General features: G+C 51.4%; 1 protein-coding gene across 1 annotated transcript; it reads left to right on the forward strand.

Moving 5' to 3' along the window:
- Positions 1 to 3,791: 3,791 nt before the first annotated feature.
- On the forward strand, positions 3,792 to 8,186 carry LOC144127718 (uncharacterized). The gene is made up of 4 exons (XM_077660627.1): positions 3,792 to 3,892; positions 3,992 to 5,928; positions 6,041 to 6,615; positions 6,742 to 8,186. Exons 1-4 carry the CDS (start codon positions 3,792 to 3,794, stop codon positions 7,711 to 7,713), a joined length of 3,585 nt encoding a protein of 1,194 aa, XP_077516753.1. The 3' UTR covers positions 7,714 to 8,186.
- The last annotated feature ends 15,563 nt before the right edge of the window (positions 8,187 to 23,749 follow it).

The raw sequence follows: 23,749 nt of genomic DNA on the forward strand, positions 1-23,749 counted from the left end.
GTGGAGCTATGTTGCAGGTGGAGGAAAAGGGCTGCACAATTGGCGAGGTGATTTCTTCATTTCCTTCTGGAGCTGGTGCAGGTGCTCCATTTTCATTGGCAGTAGCAGCTGGTGGCTGTGATTGGCCTGCGTGGCTGGCATCTTCCCGCAAGTCATCTGTAGTAAACAAAGGGAGATGTGAAATAAGATGAATCCAAGTTTCTATTATGCAATGAACTCATTAGTTCCACATACTTTGCAGTCTTGTCATTTCGTTTGACTTCACATTGCTATCCTGCACTACAAAACAATGAAAAACTGCCCAAGTGTTCTCGGGCTCTACCACCACAGACATGGCATTTCCTGTAATGAGCACTGCAACTGCCCGCACAGGAACCTTTCTTTTCACGACAAGCTTTGCATTGAAAAGAAATAAAGTATGTAAAACTGGCAAGAGAGTATTGTGACGTGCTTACATCACAACACAATTGACTTGAGAAAGGCACTGGCAATGCCCCCTTCGCTGTCAGCACTTCTGTTCCATTCTTCGTGCTCATGCTGCCTTCATGTAAGTTGTTGCAGTCTGCCTGTTTGCTAAAATGCTGCCATGAAAGGTGCTACTTTCTAAACCCCCAGATATTTTTCAAAGCTCATTCTAGATAAGGAAAGTGCACAGCAGCGTACTACAGTAAAACGCAAAAGAGAAAAGCCAGAAATGAGCATCAAGATGAAGTACAAGTACAAATCCCAACTGTTTACGTCGTTTGCAAATAAAGTTAACAAATGTGCTAGAAATTAGTGGGTGCATGATGAAAAAAAACTTTCAGCACTGCAGACGTGCCAGCATGAAAATGTCCTGAGTGGGTGCAGTTGAAGAACAGACACAAAATTAAGGTTGCATGTTTACTTCTTTGCTAAGATGTACAAGACACGTACGAGTAGTCGTCAAATTGGGTTGTGCAAAATCCTGGGCACCTCCAGCACCACTATCCATACATGCCACGTTAGGCACTTCTAACTTTTTTGTACACTTTGTTTTCAAGCTCATCTCACTGTGCTTGCTTTTAGCATCCTCTTTCACTACACAACAAGTCGTAATCATTGAATTTTGGCATTCATTATTGCATCAGTTCAGGATCCCTGCACACACACACATGCCCTTTTGTGCATCCAAGCGAGGCAGGAAGAGATGGAAGCCAAGACGCTTGGGGTTTTTCAGAGCGTTTCGAGCAGAGGGTGTTCACAGGAAACAGAAATGCAGTTATATTGTGAAATTGCATGCTGCATGCGACACCACAAGATGTGAACAAGGAAGGAAATGTCCTCCCTATTATTCCAGCACATTCCACAGACATAACACCTTACCAGCATAGTCAAACTCCATGTCATCTGGCCCGTCAATCATCGGCTGCAGGAGCCTCACGACAGGCAAACTTTCGACGGGGGGCTGATATGCCCCATCGCTGTCGAACTCGTTGATGATTCTGGTGGCCATGTGGCTAGCAATGGCCCCAACCTGCTCGCTCACGGGGTCTATGGAGGCAGGCTGTGATCCTCCTCCTAAACAGCAATGAAGTGTTTTTATCAGACGATGAAACCATTTTCAATTTTTCACAAACTGTTCCAACTAGAAATCGCGCTCCGCCACTATATCTTCTTAGTTGTATTAAACTAGTCCCGTACAAACAAAAAAAGTACGGCAAATACGCCAGCCCGTGCTGGTGTCGCTTTCGTTGAACTACTACTCGTACCTGCTCGAAATCATGTCAATAGCCATTAAAGGCCGGCTGCTCTTTGTGCATGCCACTGCTTGAATACTGTTTGCGCTGATAACACAGTTGGCACGTAGTACACTCGTACTACGTGCCAACAGATCCCCTCACAATGTTCTCCGTAGCGCTTACGACCGCAGTTACGCTCAGTACACCGAACTGACACACACTCATCCATAGAATACAAAACATGCGGGCGAGCGAAATGTAAACATGCCGCAAATGCACCAGTTACGCAAAACTTTCAACGCACGCTTACCGGTCTTGTGGCGCTCCCGCTTTTCTTTAGCGACTGCTTCTTTCGATTTTTGTTTCAAGTTCAGCCAACATTTCTTCAGTTGTTGATGATCGCGGTGCGTAATCCCATGGTTGGAATTGTATATTTTGGCAATTTCCAACCACGTTGCATTTTTTTTCGCCAACGACGAGACGTCGGTCTGCTTGTTCTCGATGATGTGCTTGAATTTGTCCACAAGCGCTGACAGGAGCTGCTTCTCTTCGACGGTGAAGCGGGGTGCCGCCTTACGCTGGGCGTGCTTTCTTGGGAAGACAAAGGTGTCTGCGACATTTTTACAAACGCTAAGCCCAACGCATGCACAGAGAAAAAAAAGACTCCTGCTCTCGTCAACCGTGACAGCGGCTGTGATGCATGTTGCCAGCCGAAAATATGATTCCTGTCAAGAGACGGAGAACACTGATTTTTAGCGCCCGCTATTAGCACCTTTCTCCAAAAAGCTTGCATAAAATGTATGCGTTTACGAACGCTTAGCAAAATATATACTTTTTTCTCCATGCGATGTGCGATAAAGTAATAAATTGTTCGTTACTCTCGTTCGCAGACGAGCAATGCGCCCTCGCTTTCAAGCACGCGCTTAACTTGACGAAGCAAGTCAGGTTGAGCATCTATGAAACACGAAACCCAACTTGGCCGTTCTGAAGCCGCCTTGGTGCTTCGACTCGACTTGCCGAAGTTGAGTCGAAGCGCGAGCCAAGTTACATTTATGCATTCGGGGGTAAAGTCCTCGGCCCTGCAGAAGCTTCTCAGAATTGCGTGTGCGACTCCCCTCCCACCTGAGAGCCCTGAGGACAACCTGGCGTCCCCTCCAGAGGCTGCTGGCCTGCCAGAAGCTGCCCAGTCCTCGGAGCCCAGTGCCCAGCTGTCCGGACACGAAGATGAGCCCCATGCCGACTTGGAGTCATCCGCCCAACCTCCCGGGACGCCTGCCCAGCGCACCCCCTCCACCACTCCACCACCACCCCCTGCGATGGAGGACCAGGAGGGTTGGATTCCTGTCCGTCGGAGGCATCGGAGCCCGGCCACCCGCACGACACGGCTGACGACTATCCTGTTTCGGCCCCGCCCGCCAGCCACGCTCCAAGCCGCAGTCAAGGAGGACTGGAGCAGCTGCCTCTACGCAATGCCAGGGGTCTGCGAGGGGCGAATCAAAAGGCGCCGAAACCTGGTCTCGGCTGACGTGCTGACGGAGGAGGCCCGGAAACGCCTTCTGGGCATCACCTCTTTGCTGTCCACCTCTGTCCATGCGTTCGAGGCCCCTCCAACGGATGGCTATATCGGAGCGGTCCATGGAGTCAGCAGGGAGGTGCCTGCCTCCACTATTGCGGACTCCATTGAGTCAGCGGTTCCCGTCAAGAGCGTCAGGCGTGGGCCCCATGCCGTGGCAGTACGGTTCACGGCCTCCCCTCCGGACCACGTCTTCATTGCTGGGATGAGGTTTTCGGTGAGGCCTTTAACAAGCCGACCTTTGCAGTGCCGGAAGTGCGGGGGCTACAATCATGTGGCCGCAGCATGCTCCCGCCCCCTCCGCTGCGTGACCTGCAGCGGCCCCCACCACCACACAGCCTGCACAGCCACCACTCCCGCCTGCCTCCACTGCAGGGGTGGACACAGGGCCACCGACCCCAACTGCCCAGCCAGGCGGCAGCAGAGCCGCGTGACAGCAGCCCTCCGGCAGACCGCCAACCTTGATGACCGACGGTCCGTGCTGCGAAGGATGAGAGCCCTCCCAGCCAAGCAGCCCCATGGTGGTGCCCCTCCAGCCTCCAACAGCCCTGGCCACAGTTACGCGGAGGTCGTCCGGTCCGGCCGAGCCCCACCCAGCACTCCACCTCCCGCTCCAGACGTGACTGCAGCCCTTCGCGCGGCGGTACAAACACTCCTCCCCCAACTCCCCGCCAACTCGGAGGCGAGGAGACTCTGCATGGCCGCTCTGGCTGCGCAGGACCTTCCACTCGTCAGCCATGGCTAGACGGACCAAGGCTGCCTCACTGCCTCACATCCTGCAGTGGAACGTGAGGTCCCTGCGGGCCAGGCATGTGGAACTGGCCTGCCTCATTGAAGATGGCCGCCTCCCCTTCGACGTGCTGGCCCTCCAGGAGACCAACGTGGAGCCATCCTCTCTGCGCCTGCCGGGGTACCTCGGCTATGCGGGAGATACTCGCTGCACCTCGCCAGGCTGCCACAGCTCCCCCTGCCTTGACCCTGGTCACCAGCAACAGGGCCCGCGGAGTGCTGTTTATGTTCGGGCCGGCCTGCCGCACGTTGTCATGGACCTGTCCGATGCCGTCTCAGGCCCCCTGGAGGCCTGTGCAGTCACCGTGCGGATGGGGGCCACAGACACCACGGTGGTGTCCATCTACATCCCTCCAGGGGTGAACTGGGCCACGCCCTTGCTGACCCCAGTGCTTTCTCGTATCGGCCCCAGAGCACTGGTGTGTGGGGATTTCAACGCCCACAGCAGGGAGTGGGACTGCCGCACCACCAGCCGCGCGGGCCGTATCCTGATGGAGGCCACGCTGAGGGCGGGCCTTGGTCTTCTGAAGCCCCCTTCCCCCACCTTCGTCACCCTCCGGCACTCATCAACCCTGGACCTGGCATTCACAACGCCAGGGATCCGGTACGAGTACCGGAAGCCAGCTGACACCTGGGGTTCAGACCACTTCCCCCTGTTCCTCACCCCAACCTCCAGGCGGCCCCAGGAGGATCGGACGTACGCGGTGATCTCCTGGCCAGAGTTCCGCGTCCGCAGCAAGGAGATCCCTCCGGGCCAGAGCTTCCTGGACCACGTAGCTACCTGCGCCCGCGAGGCTACCACTTTGGTCAGGGTCCCGGCCAGTTCCCCTGTCCCAGACCTCCGCCTCCTGAACATCAGGGCAAACCGCAGGCGCCAGGAGCGCATTGCCTTGAACACCTCCCTGCCTGCGGACTGGACGGCCTACCGGCGCATCGACGCTGCCTGCCGTCGACACGCCAGACGCCGGCACCGCCAGAGCTGGACCAGGGTATGCTCCAGCATACAGAGAAGCAGCCACTCGGGCAAAGCCTGGCGCCTCCTGAAGGCTCTGGTCCATCCAGAGATCCCCAGGCGTCCCATCCTGGCCATTGCCATCGCAAGGGCCATCAGCATCGAGGACCTGGCTGAGCTGATGGCTGATCAGTTCAATCCTCCTGGCGGATCGGTCTCCAGCCCCCCTCCAGCCCTGCCCACCCCCAGAACCCCGGCAGCCCCCCCTGGTGTACTGGCCCATGTCGTGGCACAGTGCTATGCCGCAATCACGGCGCATGAGCTACAGGCAGTCCTGGACCGCCCACGAAAGCGGACGGCCCCGGGGGCAGACGGCATCAGTCATCAAATGCTCCGTAACCTCGACACCCCAGAGAGAACCCGTCTCCTTGAGGCCTTCAACGCCATCTGGGGCTCGGCCACTCTCCCCGAGGACTGGCCGACGGCCGTGGTCGTGCCAGTCCTCAAGCCACGGAAATCGAGCCGCCTGCCGTCCTCCTACAAGCCAGTCTCCCTGACCTCCGCAGCCTGCAAGACCATGGAGGCCATCGCCCTGTTCCGCCTCACCTGGATTGCCCGGGTCACCAACTTCCTGCCAGAGCAGCTAACGGGCTTCAGACGGGGCAGGTGCACTGCGGACTCAATTGTCGACCTGGTTTCCACCCTGGAGGATGCCCGGCACGATGGGGACGCCGTCATGCTGGTCCTGCTGAATGTCAAGGCTGCCTTTGACACGCTCCCACACAGTGTGATCCCTGAGCCGCCTGGGAGTCACTGGCCCTCTGCTGGCATTTATCCAAGCCTTCCTCCAGGGCCGCACCTTCCGGATTCGAGTCGGCGGACAACTAAGCTCCCCACGGCCCGTCGCAGCAGGAGTACCACAGGGCTGAGTGCTGAGCCCATTCCTATTCAACCTGGCCATGGCAGGACTACCAGCCTCCCTCAAATCCAGGTCCTCCCACCGGGTGAGGTGCTCTGTGTATGCAGACGACGTGGCCCTGTGGGTGAGGGGCACACCCAGGAGGATCCGTTCTATGCGTACATCTCTCCAGAGGGCCCTGGATGCTGCACAGGCCTACCTATCGTCCATCGGCCTCACAGTGTCACCGGCAAAGACGGAGGCCCTGCTGTACCACCCCAGAGGGCGTCGGGCGCACATCACCACCCTGCGGCTCGGTGCGGATGGGCTCACGTGGCGGGACCAGGTGAAGTACCTCGGCCTCCTGATCGACCGACGCCTCACCTGGCTTCCTGCGGTGAGGGCCCTCCTGCCTCGTCTACGACGAATCGGCCAGGCGGTCCAGCGCCTCCAGGCCAGGGACAAGGGCTGCTCTCCTTCCTGGGCCCTCCGCCTCTACCACGCAGCGGCCACGTCTCTAGTGACATATGCCCTCCCGCTGGTGACCCTGCCACTTGCCCGCCTTCGGACCCTAGAGCTTGGACACCGCTCCGTCCTGCGGCAATGCCTGGGCCTCCCGCGCATCTCCCCCATCGCTGCCACTCACGCGGAAGCAGGGTCCTGGCCGCTGTCCCTCCTGCTCCTCCAGACGGCTCTGCGCCATGTGAACCGCCTATATCATGCTCCAGACGGAAGGGCCCTCCTGTCTCGGCTCCGCCGAGCACCGGACTCCCGCATGGGGCTCCTGTATAGCACATTCCACAGGCTCTTCGGCCCCCCTGTCAACTAGGCACCATTCCCGCCCCCACCAACAAGGCCGCCGCTTCCCATCTCGGTGGACATCCGGAGCTGCAGTAGGCGCCGTATACCTGTTGCCGCCCTGCAGCAGACTGCTGCCACCCTGCTGCAGGAGTCCCTGGGAGGACATCTCCAGGTCTACACCGACGGCTCGGTACTTCCAGCAACAGGCCAGGCCGCTGCGGCCTGCGTAGCACCGGCCTTAGGTGCAGCACTGTCGTGCCGCCTGCGGTTCCCAGCCAACTCCACGGCGGCTGAACTGGCGGGACTCCAACTGGCAGCGGACCTGCTCCTCCTGCTGCCTGGACAGCAGCCCGCAGTCATCCTAACCGACTCGAGAGCAGCCCTCCAGCTGCTGCGCCAGCACCAGCCCAGGCAGCACACGGTGGCCAACCTTACGGCCCGACTTATGGCCATCCAGGATGCTGGCCGTCCGGTCTCCCTCCAGTGGCTGCCTTCACACGTTGGCATCACTGGGAACGAGGCTGCGGATCAGCTGGCCGGAGCCGCCCACACCAATGGCTCCCCGGTGTACTCAAAAGTAACGCAGCTGGACTTCGCCCGTCCTGCTCTTCGGCAGGCCGTACGGGCCCTCCACCCCGATCCCCGCGTGGCCTCAGGAGTCCGCTTCATGCGGGTACCCGACTGCCTGCCACGGAGGGAACGGACCCTCCTCCTGCGACTACGAACGGGCTGCTCATGGACACAGGCCCGGCTACACGGACATGACAGAGCCCCGTCCTCGGCCTGCTCCTTCTGTGGGGCAGACGAGACTCTGGACCACCTCCTCTGTGCCTGCCCGAACCTAGAGGCCGCCCGGCGTGACATGACTGCAGGGTACCGCAACCTAGGGCTGCCCTCCTACTCGGACCAGGACCTGCTGCACCCAGAGCGCAGCCAGACTGAGGCCTTCCGACTGCTGCTGGAATTCCTACAATCTACGGGATTAGCCACTCGGCTATAAGCCTGGCTCGCATCCCGTGATCCAGAACACGGCCCATATTTCCTGGAAACCCCCAGCAGTCGGCGCAGCTGATGACTTTGGCGGCAGCTTGTTCACCACCTCGACACCTGCCGTGGTGCCCTGAACGAGAGTGCGGCTCCCCTGATGCCCTCCCTGCGCGCACTGGTGCGTGCGGGGCCCCGACGCGCCGTCTCCCATGGCGGTATCCAGCGTTTTTTCTCCCCCTGCTGCTGTCCTGAAGCAGCCCCCCGGCGGTACGACCAGGCCCGCATCCCGTGATCCTGGACACGGCCGCCGGTCCCTTGTGCGCCAGCCCGCTGGCGCCCCATCTGTAACCACAGCTCCTGCGCGCCGCCGGAAACGGCGGTTTTCCTTAGCGCACCCCGCCGCGCTGCTACCCTGTAGCAGTTTATCCCGCGGTCCTCATCGGCTGCCACGTGGTGGCCTCCTGCAGCCAACCCGGCTGAGCTGTGGTCATCGCCCACCTCCGCCCAGCCTTTCGGCCGGTCAGGGGTAATGGGCTGCATGCCTCCTGCAAGCCCCCGACGTGCACGCGCCACTCCCAGTGCGTGCTGTTCACCCTCCCCAGTTGTGGCTGCTGCTGCTGCTGCTGCTGCTGGGACCTGCCTTCCTGGACACCACGGACCACAAGCGCGCGTTGTAAGCGGACATCCCCCTCCCCACATCCCCTTTCCCCATCCCCGCTCCAAGCTGTGCCCCCGCGATATGGGTGGCAGAAATCGAGCACATTCCCCCCCACATAGCCACAAGAAGGGCCAAGTCAACCCACCCTCTGCAGTCGGGCAGGCCCTCTAGTTTCCACGATCACCTAGCCTATGGACCTCCTTCACCCCGCGACGTCACGAAGATGCGGTGGCGCTGATGTTAGCAGCGACTTTCGCATGGTAGGCAAAACAGGTTCCGCTTGCCCGTGCCTACCGCAGCTGCCGCAGTTACCGGCGGCTGCTTCAAGCCTGTGCACTGCAGAAGCAGCATATATTGACCAGCTGCGTCACTGCTGGATCCGCGTAGTAGCATAAAAAATATTAAATTAGCCTCGATAGGTTTCTCGCGCATAAATGCCGCATTCGGAAACCGGCTAACAGGCATTGGGCCACGGTAGTAAAGCGCGAAGTCTGGGAGTCGATAGGCACTGCCACTCAATGCACTTAATGCATGCAAGTTACTGCGTTCATTCACCTGAACTTCAGGATAGTAGGCTGATAATTGCTCAAGGAAAAAAAAGACATATGTAGCTGCACACGTACTTATCCCCTTGAGCCGGAGTGCACGGGGCGCCGACAGGTTCACTCGCCCCCAAGGAATGCGTTTTTTTGTTAATAGCACACCATGTTTAAATGGTGCGTTTTGTGACATTTAATAGTTACTTGAAACTGCTTCTTGATATGACGACGCAATTATTTCATTCGAGTAGAAAGAAGTCTGGTAAGTTGTGTCAATCTTGCGCGGTCGCGTTGGTGTGCTTAGAATAGCGTACCTTAAGTGTGCTAAACGCCATATGCTTTTTCATTGCATCATGCATGTGTCATGTTTCATGAGGTAATACATGATCGCGAAGCTTCTTTGGAAAGAAGCAGCCGCAGGCGTGCTACTAACAGACACGTGGCGAGATTGAGAGGGGACGCGGCATGAAAAGTGTTTTCGTTATTCATGCATGCGATATGTAACTAAACTTGGTGAAAATATGAAATTCCTACGCTAGTTTCAGTCATTCCTTTTATTTATAGCTATACCTGGCGTAGTTCTGGGTAATTATAATTAACACCGTCGTCAAGTCCCCCCAAGCTAGGTCTCAAATAATTGAGTAGATAGTGCGCAGTTTTTTTTTTATGCCAGCATGTGCATAAAGCCCTGTTCTGTATGATGACGCGATTAGTTGTTTTTCTATATGATCAGTACTTGTGCATGCATAGTTACATGAAAACGTTTCTTACAAAAAATAACTAACACAATACTGCACGTGTAGGGAAAAAATCGAGAGATTTATTACGCTCCTCAACGTCTCAGGAATAGTTTGCGACAAATGGAATCATTTGATTTTCATGCGAATTACGAAGGTGAGTGATCCAGTCGCAGAAAATGTGAGGGGTCAGAAAACGAACCTTAAAGTTTATTCCCTCGTTTATGGCATCTTCGCTTTCGCTTTGGTCAAAGAAATGCGGCACTGAAATCAAAGAAATTACCTCACAATTTTTGACGATCACACTTCTAAACAGCGTAATTTATAAATTTGTACTCAATATTTTGCTATAATTTTTCGTCACGAAACTAGACTTCAGTGCTAGGAAAGGAAATAATTCTAGAAATCAAAAATTTTCACCAAATCCACCAGCTTAACAAGAGGACAAGTCGGCCTGGCTGGTGCGTGGTCATGCGGCTAAAAACAGCGCTAAGCGAGACAGGTGATCGGGGACATGACGCTGTCCCCACTTTTCGCGCAGCGCGACACGTACGTATGTCAGCAGACGATGAGCGCATGTCTGCTCCGGCGAAACAACGCCAGCACTTCCCCTCACTACTGTCCCGAAGTAAAATCATTCCGGCTAGTGCAGAGTGTCAAAACTTGTTTTATTCAATGCCTAGCGCATAAATAATCGGCAGGAACGCTTTCTACATGTTTACTACTAACCATATATGCAATACACAGTAGCAAACTATTTCTCTTTATAGGCCGCACGTGGACAACGCGAGCTCGTGTACTTCGACAAATTACTAAGTTGGAAGCATCGACCATTGCTGTGATTCGCAGAAACTGGAAACGCGCCTACAAGCCTTGAAAACCCGTGCACAACACCTATGTTGACGAAGACGCCACTCCCCGCGACGCCACTCCCCGACCTTTTGCCTACCACGAGCTCGCTAGCGACTGCAGCGCCACCTCGTTTGTTTACAAACATGCAGGAGGTCCGTACATGAGCCCGACAACCGGTTTTGTGCCCGACAGCCGACTTAACCACACTTTTGCCGGGTTCATGTAAACCCCCAGTATGTCGCTTCGTCTGAGACAGCTGCAGGCGCGTTTCCGCCGCAAGTACCCCGCGTGTTACCAACGTTTGTTGCCTGTGGACCTCAGCTGCGTCTCGCTAATGACTAAACGTGCTCGACACACTCCACGCACTGCCACAGTCTCTGGTTCCTTTAATATAGTTGCCATTGATTTTTACCCTGTTCCTACGAGTCGCCGACGCTGCAGCAATGCATGCGCCGTGTATGTCCCTCCTGCAGCACATCACTGTGATTTTAGGAAAAAAAATGCTGTTTTAAGTTTTAGTTGTGTTGGATTGTTTAATGAAGAATATTCTCACCAAATTTGGTTGTTATCTGAGCAGTAGAAAAGAAGAAAATTAATTCTTTTCACGAGGCGGTGGTAGGCCGTTGAAAGCGCCTATGAACACTCTTCTCATGACGCGGCCGCAGTCGGGCAAAACCACGTTAGAAAGTTTTTTTTTTTCGTGCTTTTTAGTCACGGAAGACCTTCCATCGAAAATAAGCAAGACTACTAAGAATAACTAGAAAAAAGGCATATGGCATATTTCTGACCGCGGCAACTGCAGAGTGGCTGGCACACCGAAACAGGAGCTCGGATTGGCGCAAATATACCACGTGACAACTCAACGCTGTTTTGCGCCATTCGGAGTCGCTCCCACTTTGGTTGTGTTCGACGCTTGCTATATGTTACCTTTTCTTCGTTCTGTGAGTTTACTGCGAACAGCGGGTGGCCGGCAGAGGCGGGCAACCTCATGAGTATCGACCTCATGAGGTCGACCTGAGCCTCAAAATGACCTCAACCACACGTCGTGGGGTGAGGTTGAGGTGAGGTCAGCGACGGCTCGAAATTTTGTTAGTGAGGTCAGCAAATCAGACCTCAACCACACACGTGAGTTTGAGGTTGAGTGAGGTCGTCATTCGGTGAGGTCGAAATTTTGAGGTCGCGACTTTTTGCAGTCGCCGAGGCTTACTTCAACGAGTGCCGCTTCCGAAGCGGAGTCGCAGCGCACCACCGCAGTGTTCATGCAGTGACGCTTGGTGTTCGGTTTGCAATGTTTAGATAACCGGATACCACAGTCCTCTCTTGGCTTTTGTTGCTGCGCCGTAATGTCCGTTCAGCGCGAGCCTACAGGAAGTCACCTCCCTCTGGTCTTCATGGAAGGAGTGCTGCTATCACAGCACGCTGCTCACCCTCCCCCTTCCCCTGCTGGCGTAGCAGCCGTAGCTGCGTCTCGGTCGGCTCAAACTCCCGGGAGCGCGCAAAGCACATATCTCACGTTGACTCCTGGTAGCTTTGTCTGATGCCGCAAACAATAAGTCCAGTCCAACAAGCACGCTATAAATTCGTCGCAGCGCGGTTGGCCCCAAGCAGGACTGCTTCGTGTTCATGCTCGTCGCCGGCGCTGTCGTCACGGCTCTTGCCCTGCAGTCGAGTAAACGGATCCTGCAGTACATTACACGATGACATCACAGAAACTGGAGCAGCCGGCACAGGAGAGAGAATGTGATTCAAGTAGTTTCTAACAAGGACACATGCTGATTCGATGAAAAGAGAACGAAGCCAGAAAAACCTGTATAACACCGTCGAAGCTTTTGGTCGGTGTCTTGCCCTTTCGAATCTCACCCTACTTCAATATCTATTCCGGTTACGTAATGCAAGCAGATGCAAATATAATTTCACTTTTATATCCTTCCAGACAAGCTCTCTTTGGTCTCCGGTTCCTTGTTCCTTCTCGGAAATTCACATATTATGTAGATATACCGCAGCATGGGGCGAACGTGCCAGCATATAGCGGTGTAATGGCGGTAAAATATGCAAAACTCTAATGAATGTATGGTGATGTAGTAGCTGATTCCTTTGACTTTTTTTTTAAATGAAGATGTGTGAATAGAACTGATTACGTGCTGGCGCTGTGCTGCCGTGTCGATGTTTCAAGCCTTGTAATATTACGTTTAATGGGGCACACTGTTGTGAACCTCTGTTTTTAATGTGCGATTTTTGTTTGTAGGTTTGTAATCATACTCTTCGTTTTTTTTTTCTTTTCTCGTATGGGATCAGGTAAGTTGGCGGCCTACATTGCAGACGACCAGGCACTCCTCACACTATCTTTCATTTAACTATTTTGCAAATACGCATCGTTCACCCTAAACGGCTACGCAGAATGGTCGCGTGGTGCTCGCGGGTAAAAAATTTCGAGGATGCCGGCGTTCCATTGATTAGTTCAGTTTTGAAGCAAAACAAGTGAATGACTCAAACCAGCTTCTCTCAGACTGGTTGACGAATTGGTGCCCAGTATTCTGTTAAGTCGTATTAGTATTTAGGCGTTGCTTCTTTTTTTTTTTTGTCCTGGGTTGGGTGTTTCGGGGTGGTAAAGATTTCGCTGCGCCGAAATTTTAGCGGAGAGCCGTGGTGCTCGTAAAAGAGAGCGGTTCACGCTGCCCACTCAAGGCCAGTTGTTTTGGCCCGTGTGATTTCAATAGTCGGCACAGCGTTCGAAGACGTAATTTAGCCCATTCCTGCAAAGTGCCGCGGGATCACCGAAACATCGAAGAATTCCCAGGATTTTGAAGCCATTACCATCGCCACCTGAAGGGAAGTGGCGTAAACGGGAGAGGGTCTTGACCTCCCAAGAACATCATCATCATTAAATTTTACCTGCAGTTATTCCTGTTCCCCCGCAGAATTGTTGTCCTCGGTTGCTGGTAATGTGCTATATTTAATCAATATTCTGGAAACTTTTAAACTTTTCATTTGGTAGCGGTATATCTACTTCACCGGGCTCATAAAGATACACTGTTATCATCGTCATCATCATCGCCTTCACCTCGAGGGTCAAGGGCATGTGTCGTTGCATGATCGTAGCAATATGTCACAAACGAGAACTGGCGTGTTTACCTGCTGGACAATCGAAATGTCATTAATGTGACATTCCGAATGACATTACATCTTCACGTGACTAGGTTTGCCATCACATTGCATCGCTGTCACGTGACCTGACCTGGTATTACGTCGCACTCTTATGATGTTGTCACTAATACTAATTCGCCTTAGCATCACCTAATTACATTAATAAGCATTCGTTAGGCATGTTGATCATTGTGCGTTAATTATCATTAACTAATGTTGTGACGTCATCATATTCCTCACGTGAATTGTCGGCTCGTGACGTCACATGGTGCCGTTTATTGCAGGCACTTTATTGCGGGTATGACCTTGAAACTGGGTCATCTAATGCTTTCGCATTAATAAAAGAAGCCACTCGCTTCTACACCGACATAAATACAACGCGCCCCTGTTGCTGTACTGCAGTCGCAGATTGTTTTCGAAGGCAGCATGCCGAGGACTGAAAAGAGCGTTTGTTGAGTGGCAAAATTTTCATCTACGCTGAGTGCTTTCTCCATGCAGGATACAGCTAAAAAATCGAAATATACTGATATGCGTCTGCGTAGCACTCACATTGGAAAGCACATCGGCTACAAGTTTCTAAGTCTAAAGCCCCAACTCGATGCACACATCCTAGGCGTACGGCAGAGCGCCTACGCGCCCAGCGCCGCGCCGTGCCAAGCGTCGAAAAAAGTCATACACCTCCATGCTCCCTGTGCTGGGGCGTTCTCCCTCTCGAGCCGACCGAAGGAATTTCAAGCGTGAAGAAAGGGGATTTGGGGGGCGCTGAAAGGACAACTTAAACCGCGAAGAAAAGTTCCAGGAACCTGGGATAGGTTCAAGCCATAAAGAAAAGAGTCCCCGAGAGCCCCCACCGTCCTCCTATTGTTATAAACCGGACCCCGCTTCCGATGCGCGCGCAAGCGCGCGCGCTCAGGCGCGGATATCTGACATGGACAGATATCTGCCCCTGCTCGCGCCTGCGCGCGCGTCGCGCTTTGCGCATGCGCAGACAGGATCCAGCGTACGCCCGTGCGCGTAGGCGCTCCGCTGGTACGCGTAGGATGTGTCCATCGAGTTGGGGCTTAAGAAGAGTATCGTGAATACCCCCTGTAAGGCCGCGCTGCAACAACGCGTACATTTTTTTTACTCCCTTAGCTTGCGCTCACTGCGGGCCTTCGGTCTACGCTCCCCCCTACCTGCGTGCCTTCCCCCCCTCACCCTACCACCGCAAGCTGTGGCAAAGGCGCAGGAGGCACTGGCTGCTTGACAGCACCGCTGTGACGGCCGAAGACACCTGGCTTTGTTAAGCGCACCAGGAAAGCATGCGAGGCGCACACAACGAGCACGTGGTGCCGCTTGGTCTTAGGCAGCATTCCCACTGCGGCAGAATGCGGACCACCTCGCATTCCGCGATGGGCCCCTTTTTTTCTTCTTTTTTGGCATTCTCGATGGCACCGAAGCGTCGCGGTTCTCCGCCGTCTGACATTCCTGCGGCGAGCCAGTGGGTTAGTGGTCCCGCCAATTAGAAAAAAAAAAACGCTTCATCCTTTGAGAGGCGACGCGTGGCTGCGGCAGGGAAAGGGAAAGCATCAAGCGCTAAGGCCGAGAACTCTCCTCGGGGAGAGGGTTTTCAAAATGTTTTCTGTATGTGTTTCTTCTTCCTTATAGCCAAGCCCCGGGCTCGAAGTTGGGGCCAGCCTTGAGGGGCTGTGGCTACCTCCATTGGTTATCGAAGCTTAGGGCGGCCCTCGATATATGACCGCCCTAATTTCTTTGTTTGCAAAAGCTTTAAAATTGCATGTAAAATCATTGGAGGGCAGTCTTGTCTAGTTGAGCTAGAGGCTCCGTGCAGTGGCACGTAATTCTACAGACCTAGACTCTAACCTCGGGTCGATGAGTAAGGTCTTATCGAGTTTCTCTGTGTGAGATATTTTCTTTTAAGTTACAGTTTGACTGTCTGTGTGATTCAACTTGTAACGCAGTTTGCCCTTGTACATCCTGTAAATACATTTTCTCTTTGTCTTCATCATCTGGCATCAATCATCGTCTGCTCCTTCAACACCGTCGAATTCACGTTTGGAGAGGTCCTGTGCCCTCCGAAGAAACGCTAAGAACCATTTTTGAATTTACTCCCCCCCTCCCTCTCCATCTCCCGCCCTCCTAATTTCTCGTAGGTGGTGTAGAGGGTCTGTTTGTCAATTGCTGGTTCTTGCGTGAATGAACGAGAGGCTTTTAATACGAACAAGTATAGGCTCCGTGCGCTGCAGTTTGGCGCGCGCGAGTGGCGCCACCTGGTTAACGGCGGTGGCGAAAGGCGGACGCAGCCAACGCAGCTCTCTGGTTCAGTTCGCAGTGAGCGAGGTGAGCGGTGAGGTGTTTCGTCCGAAGGCGAAAACAAACTTGGATAATATATGGGTGCTCGACCTACTGCTGTGTTTACCAATGTCATAACAGCTATAAAAACACTGCAGTCAAGGTACCGAATATATTTTTAGGCGTTCCTTGGACATCGTGCATGCTCGCTCATGCACAAAGGGTATGCTGGAAATGAGTGCACTGTGGAATTAAATTCATGAGTGTGAACTGGGAAAGTGTTTACACTGACTGGGGTGTTTTGAACGTGCCATCATTGGTAGGAGTTGCTTCATGTCTTTATGTAGAGGGAAAGAATGCGCTCAGTCAGTCAGAGTAAATGGTCTACAGTGAAGTTCTTGGAGCTAGCATCTGAAGTTTAAGTCTTCGTTTGCTATGCGCATCTGTGGTTCAGCGCGTCAATTTTGTTTCTAGTGTTTTCTTTTTCGTGCGTGTGTGTATGCTGTGAGAGCGACGTCTTACTTCTGAGAGTGCTCATGTCGTTTTTCCCATTGTTTCACCTGAGCTTTTGTGTATTTATTTGCATCATTTTAATTCCTACAGTGGTTTAAAATTTTGTATCTTTATTTGTTGCATTTCTGAGATCTCAAATCCTGTTCTGGACCAATAAAAAGAAGAATAGAGAATGGTTCAAATTTCCCTATATATATTTCTTGGAATTCACAACATCGCTAAACCCTTAATTTCTGGAATTAATCTTTTGATTTTAATGGGGTTCATCGTCCCAATCCAACTCAGGCTATAAGCGGCGCCATAGTAGAAGGCTATAGATAATTTCGACCACCTGGGGTTCCTTAACGTGCACTGACATCGCGCAGTACGCGGGCCTCTAGCGTTTTGCCTCCATCGAAATGCGACCGCCGCAACTGCAGGATCGAACCCGTGTCATTTGTGTCAGCAGCTGAGCACCATGACCACTGAGCCACCGCGACGGCCTTTCTAGAGTTAAGTATCTACCAAAAAGAAAATAAGACCAAAATATTTCGTGTGATTGGTGCCTTCATAAAATTTCTGAAATGAAAGTCCTCTAACTGTGGAAGATAATCAGCAAGAAACCCGCCGTCGTTTTGTATGCTTCTCTGAGGGGAATACACAAAGTAAAGCAGTCTATCATCTGATATGTGTAGTAAGTTTTCGTTTTTCGCCATTCTAGCCGACCATTCACGTAGTGGATGTGGCAGTGCATGTAAATTACATAGCTGATTTAATTATCTGAGCCAATCGGAGACTTGTTTCTATAACTGTAAAGGTACTTAATTAATCTCGATAAGCTCAACTGCGCTGCCTGATATTGCAGTGCCGTCGGGACTGCAACACAGTCATGGTTGCTCGCAATCGGTGATCAGCCCAATTTGAAATCAATTGAAACGAAATGTAGCAGCGGTGGCGTCAAGGCTTTCAATGCCTTGAAATCCGCAGAGAAGCAGGCGTTGACTCAGAATGGCATCGCGGTCAGTGTGAGTCAGCATAGATGCGGCCGCGCGACGCGAACGCATCGGGCATGGAGGAAGGCGCAGGGCCACCACGGCCAGTCTCGAGCGGGCGCGCGCTCTGCCCTCGAAAGACCGCCCGTGACTGAGCGTCCGGTTAACGCAGCGAGTGCCACGAGGCGGCGCTGGCAATGTGGCCTCTGCTGGCGCCACCATACCAGCGCACGGAGCCCATACACGAAGCAGTTGCCGAATATTGATATTGATAAGCTTATAATTAGTGAACCAAACTTCATGAAAAAAGTACCCTCCGAGGTACAGGTGGTAACCGCATAAGACACCCCTGTCCGCAGGCCATAAGCTCTCCGAGGGCTCGTTCCAGATTATCATCATCATCATCAGCCTGACTACACCCACTGCAGGGCAAAGGCCTCTCCCATGTCTCTCCAATTAACCCTGTCCTTTGCCAGCTGCGCCCTTATTAAATAATTACAGACCGCTTAGTGCCGCTATTGTAATAACTAGTAATCACAATTGTACCATTATCATTTTGGCTTTCCTGTCACACAGGATTTTCATAATTGTGTCTCACTGAAAAACTCTTACTCGCTTTTTTGTTTGTTTTCTGGGGCCCAGCAGCCGACCTCAACCTAAAAATTTGAGGTTGAGGTGAGGGTGAGTGAGGTCGCCAGTGGCCTCAGGAAAAGTGAGGTGAGAGCGTCTCAGAAGACCTCAACCTCAAACGATGAGGTTGAGTGAGGTCAGCAAATTTTTTTTTGAGGTTGAGGTGAGGTCGAGATTTTTGAGGTCAAATGCCCACCTCTGGTGGCCGGTGGTCTGACCGGAAGATGCCCGCACTGAAGGCTTCGACAAGAAGCTTCGGGAAGCGAAAACGCACCACGAAATCGAGAGGCCTCCACAGCACTGGGCGACCGCCAGCAAGTGAGCGTCTGCTTGTGCGTTCGCCAGGCCCCAGCCTGCCAACGGCGACCGAAGCGAACCCTTCAAGCTCCGATGATGGTTCATCACCCGAAGACTGAATTTTCATCACTAAGAACCGTGGAGATTACAGCAGCCTTGGCTGTACTAGAATTTAATGAGGGTGCACATGACATCAAGACGAATGTTAGACAAGTCCAGACGATGAAGCACCCTCAGCGAGCAACCAATCAAAGTATTTCACGAGCGAAGGCAAGGGCGATGGACAGCTCTAAAGCCGAAAAAAAGGCCGCCACCGTCTGGAAGAAATTGAAGTAAGGAGCGTTAGTTTGGTTTACTAGGAATTTGCTGCATTTGGGGGGGTGAAGGTGGGCCTAGAATTCGGCTTGCGGTGCGATATGGTAACGCTTCAATTAGTAGTTGCATGTGTACAATGTTCACCTTTTAATTAATTGTGGTTTTATTTCTATACCACAACCCATAGGGTTTTATTTTCCTGGAAAATTCGGTACACAACTATCCACGGATGGGTGCCCCTTGATGTCGGAGTATATATAACGGAACGAATGCACGCACCGCACATACAGCGGTCCCGTAGCGGCACAGTTTTCCTCCCGTTATATGATATTTTTGGGGGAGGGGAAAGGGATGGGAGGGTGCAACCAATTTTAATGGCCACCATCTTGGATTCGAGAAAACAAAACTATGCCGCCATTTCGTCCCCTGACGTCATACTAACATAGTTCCACATATATCCACCGTGTTGGTCCATGACGTCATCATTGGCACGCGGAAGGTGGTTGTTTCTACAATGCAATTGTAGATGGCGCTACAAGTCTCAATCCTAGATGTGCTGCTTTCTAGCTGCTGCCACAGATTCATTTCATTTCATTTTCTTTCCTTAAAGAAACAGTGAAGAGAACTCTATCAATAATTTTTTTTGTTAGCAAAATCTGATAGTTCAGCATTTCGTGGCTTTGTTGCCACTTCTCCGGGAGCGAAAGATGCATTTATTTCAAAGAAATTTGGAATCAAAGTTGAAACATTTTTCCTGCCCTCGCATTCAAATTTGGCGCACTCTTATGACGTCAAGGCGACTCTTATGACATCACAGACGGAGTGACGTGAAAAAACGTGCCGTAAACGCAGACTCCGTGATTTGTGGCGGGTAGCGGTGCGGTCTAGCAGCAGCCGAAATGAAAGCTACCGCCGCCGCACGTTGAAGGCATCTATCGGCGGTTGCTACCGTCGCTTCGTTTACGTTTTCACCGGCGTCTTACGATGGATCACGTTCCCGAACGCGCCAACGAAGTTCTCGCAAAAACTCCGGCCTGCATTTCAGCGACCTCCGCCCCACAGAGCGTGCGATGCTTTTGAGGGAGCACGGTTAGGTCATTACCCCCTGAACAGCTTTCAGGCCTGCGTGTCACATGACGCGACGTCAACGACGTCACTGCGCGCTGGCTGGGGGCCGCCAGCGATTGCCGCGCGCTCGCCTCGCGGGAACTGATGCCACAGACAGGCTCGTCGACCGCCAGGTCCGCGCGATTTGTTAGGGCAAAGACAAACAATTAAGATTACGGACAGAATTATACATATTTATTTATCACCGCAGACTCCGTCTGTATGCATATTTACAGATATTTACGACAGCACATCGTTCGGGGCCAAAATACATGACAGACAGAAAACGATATTGCGCTGTAATGTAGACGGTTGTTGCCTTTTATACTGCGTGCTATAAAATCGTAAACCACTGACAGCCGAATCAAGTTGTTGCACCGATAAGAGATACACACAGTTACAATACCAATCTGTACATTAAAGTAGGCCCTGCGGCACGGAACGAGTTTCAGATGAATGAGAGGAAGCAGAGCATAGCACATTGCAATGCCAAGAGGTAGAAAACGAAAACCATACTTGCATCTTAACTGCGGGTTAGAAGAAAATATTATTTCATCCATTTTTCAGAGTAGGTAGCTGCCCTTCAATGGCATAAAACACAACATATTATTTTGTAGAGTCGAAGACATGCAAAGAAACCACAGTACATTAAACACACCTGTGACTAAACTATGGACTAGGTTATAATAAATAAGTGACACAAAGAACCATTTATTTCACTGCTGCAGGTACAGGAACGCACAAGGAATCCACTGCACAAACTGCATTGCACAATTATATAGATAATACAATAATACATAATAGACACTGCAACAATAGTACAATAATAGACACTGCACAAGAAGAGCGCATAAAGACAAAAGGTGTGACAAATAAGTCATTCACCTACCCCAGCAGGCACTGTCTGAGGTGCAGCTCAGTAAATAAAAAACATTGCACTTAATTGCCAAAATACTTTAAGATTTCAGATTAAAAACAAAGAACTGCCATTTAAAACTCTGGGCTAGAAAGCATGCATGACGCAAACAAAAGAAGGTTCATTGCACTACAACAGGCAGAAGTTATACCAAAGAAATCACTTGAGGAAACTGCAATTAAATACCTGCAGTGCAATTTAAAGTAATTAAATGTGCAGTGTACAAGTTATGGAAAATTAATTTTCAAGAAATATTTGGGCTTTTCTGTTTTTTGCCTTCTGTTCTTTTATAATATGAAGTTGATCATTCATTAGTTTGCATAAGTTGTTAAGCATCATGTTTGCTGCACAGTTTGCAACAAGTGTGACAAGGAGCTCGTAGGCATGCCCCTTTTCACATGCATCTATGTTCTCAAGCATCGTTAGAGAGTTGAGCGTCAGTTTCCGAACGACATTCCTTTGGTTGGGCCCATGGAGAAATTGTGTGCAGGCACTTTGTGTCACAAGCTTTGTAACTACAACCTCCGTGTACATGACTATTGTAATCACAAGAGCAGAGGGAAACTTGAGTCCACCTCTGTCCAGTTGTGCAATTAAGGAATGGGTGCCTTCTTCCATTTCCGTCTCGCTTCCGGTAACAACCAAGTGTCCTCGGCAACTTTCACACTTTAAAACTTTCATTGTAGCATGCGCACAGTACCCGCAAGCATAACCAATAACTGGCATTCGTTCTCAGAGTGCATCAAGGTCAGCGTCTACAACTTGAACACTAAAGGAGGCTCCTACATCTCTGACACTGTTTGTCTCTTCGACGTTTCTGAAGTCATCAGTGCTCATCTTTGGCAGGGCATTTTGAAAGCGAATCCTTCCCTCTGTCTCACAAAGCTGTCGAACAGATATGCGGTACTGCCCACCAGCCATTTGCCGGTACTGTCCAAAACGACTCTCGAGAGGATCCGTTTGAACTTTCCCTAATAGGACGTACTTAAAATGAAGTTCACTCAAGCAGTACTTTGCCAATGCCAGTAAGGATTGAGCAGATAGCCTTAGGGCACTCAATGTGTCCTGGGTAAGGACACCAGTGTCATGACCATAAAATTCCCAGACATCAAGCCAAATAATGAAACCATTCAGAAAAGCTACATTTAGGTCATCTGTACTGCAAGACATGGGTTCTTCGTAAACAGTACGATGATGGAAGCCTTCACTTGGCCTTTTTACGTTGACAATACTCCAGGATAGAAGAATGTTTTTGATGAAATCTGCTGTTGCTGCCGCATGTTGAAAATCAGCTTCACCACTGCGAGCTGCCGGGGCTGTGGCTGCGTGCTTATTAAAAACCTGCAGTACCAGTTTCACATTTTTCCGTTCCAAGTTGCTCGGATTAAGTGCCTTGGATGCCAAGCCATACCCAGACTTTATCACTAGATGTGACTCCTCTTTATGTAAATCTCTCTAATTCTTAAATGAGGCAGTCATTTTGCATTCAGGACGAACATCATTGTTTGAAAGCTCAAAGCGTGGGTAGAAAAAGCAAGTCCCCGCATTTTCCTGATTCAGCCAATTGTTTCTGATACACTTCAAAAGATGTACAGCATCTATCACATAAAATAATGGCCGATCTGGATCTGCCGGATGTGGATAAACATGACGAAGAATTGGTTTTGGCAGAAACACCTTCATTACCTTTCTGTTTAGAGAGTTATTGTCACAAACAACGGCTATGACCCTGTACCCAGTCTCTTCTAAGCGTATGATCTCCTTCTTCAGTATGGCATGAAGTTGGTCGCCCTGTACGGTTTTTACCGGAAGAATGTGTGCTACCTCCTTGAATGAGCTCAGCAGACTGTATCATAAACACGTGTACAGATGTGCCTGCCTCACTGGAATTCACTGCAGCACCACATATGCTGCCCCCTTATAATCAAAACAAGGCTTGATATGAATTCATCAAGCATCAACGTCACTGTCATTTCATGTGGCTGCAGATGTGTAAATCTCTTGGAAACATACTAAAAAAAACTTGCATCACAAGAATCAATTTCTGGGCACATTTGTACAGATGAGCACACTTTCCTAATCGTGCTCGGATGGGGCAAGGTTAGTGTACTTGTTTTTCTCAAATACTTGTAGGCATGCGGCGATATTGTGTGCAGAATGCATGCAAACACCATTACCTGTTTGCTGTACTGAATACGCTCTGCAGTGAGCAGTGCTAGCTGTTCCTTTAAAAATTTCACAGCCCCTTTCTTGTTTTCATTAATGCTTGCTTCCAATTTGTCTAGAAGGGAATTTACTGCAAGCGACAGGTGGCGAGAACCACAACGCTCGCCAGACTCGTCAGACACCATGCACAGGGTGTTCAAAATTTCCAAACAAGGAGCTTACTTTGCAAACCGAGTCTGGTACAACAACGCTGCCAAGATTCTTGATCGCGGATCGTTGGTAGCAGGCTGAGTCTTGGAGGTTTTCGAACACTGTCAATGACGCCTTCAACCAAGGTTCACGATCGTTGGTGATGTTCAAAAGCATCGTACACTTTTCTTTATGAATCACAGTCCACTGCACTGACACTGAGGCCACTTGCAGGCGCGCCTTTAGTTCTTCGAGTGACCAAAATTGGTCTCTCTTCTGCTCCGCTTCATATGACGCCAGTGATCCTTTGACCGCGTGGGCGAGTTGGGAAGCTTCTAGTCGGCTCCTCTTGGCATCAGGTGCTTCTCTCTTGCTATTGTCTGGTGCTGAAAGGCACGAAGGGCAGTTGGGAAATGCGGTAGGCACCCATCCACGGCGCAACCGCGGTACTGGCAATCGAACTGTAAGAACATTTCCTGTTCTTGGATCCGTGCGCGTCGTCGTCTCGATGCATGAAGCGTCGAAATGATCGGCGCAAGCCTGCAAAAACGTACAAACGTTTCGTGAACATCTCGGGATCTTCTTATTAAAATAGCCTAATGCTAGCCCCTTTGTCTATAAGCGTGTTTGCAGCAAAGAAATGTGGCCACAATCAATCTATCTGGGCTTCGGAAGTATCACAATAAACGTGCTGATTAAGTAAAAGCAACCAGGAACACATAA

The sequence above is a fragment of the Amblyomma americanum genome, chromosome 4, assembly GCF_052857255.1.
Source record: "Amblyomma americanum isolate KBUSLIRL-KWMA chromosome 4, ASM5285725v1, whole genome shotgun sequence".
In the NCBI taxonomy this organism is placed as follows: domain Eukaryota; kingdom Metazoa; phylum Arthropoda; class Arachnida; order Ixodida; family Ixodidae; genus Amblyomma; species Amblyomma americanum.

Coding starts and splice junctions, on each gene's coding strand:
- LOC144127718 (XM_077660627.1), top strand. CDS start 3,792: ATGGTGGTGCCCCTCCAGCCTCCAACAGCCCTGGCCACAGTTACGCGG. Junction 3,893..3,991: donor CTCCACCTCCCGCTCCAGAC/GTGACTGCAGCC, acceptor CTGGCTGCGCAG/GACCTTCCACTCGTCAGCCA. Junction 6,616..6,741: donor TCCAGACGGCTCTGCGCCAT/GTGAACCGCCTA, acceptor CCTGTCAACTAG/GCACCATTCCCGCCCCCACC.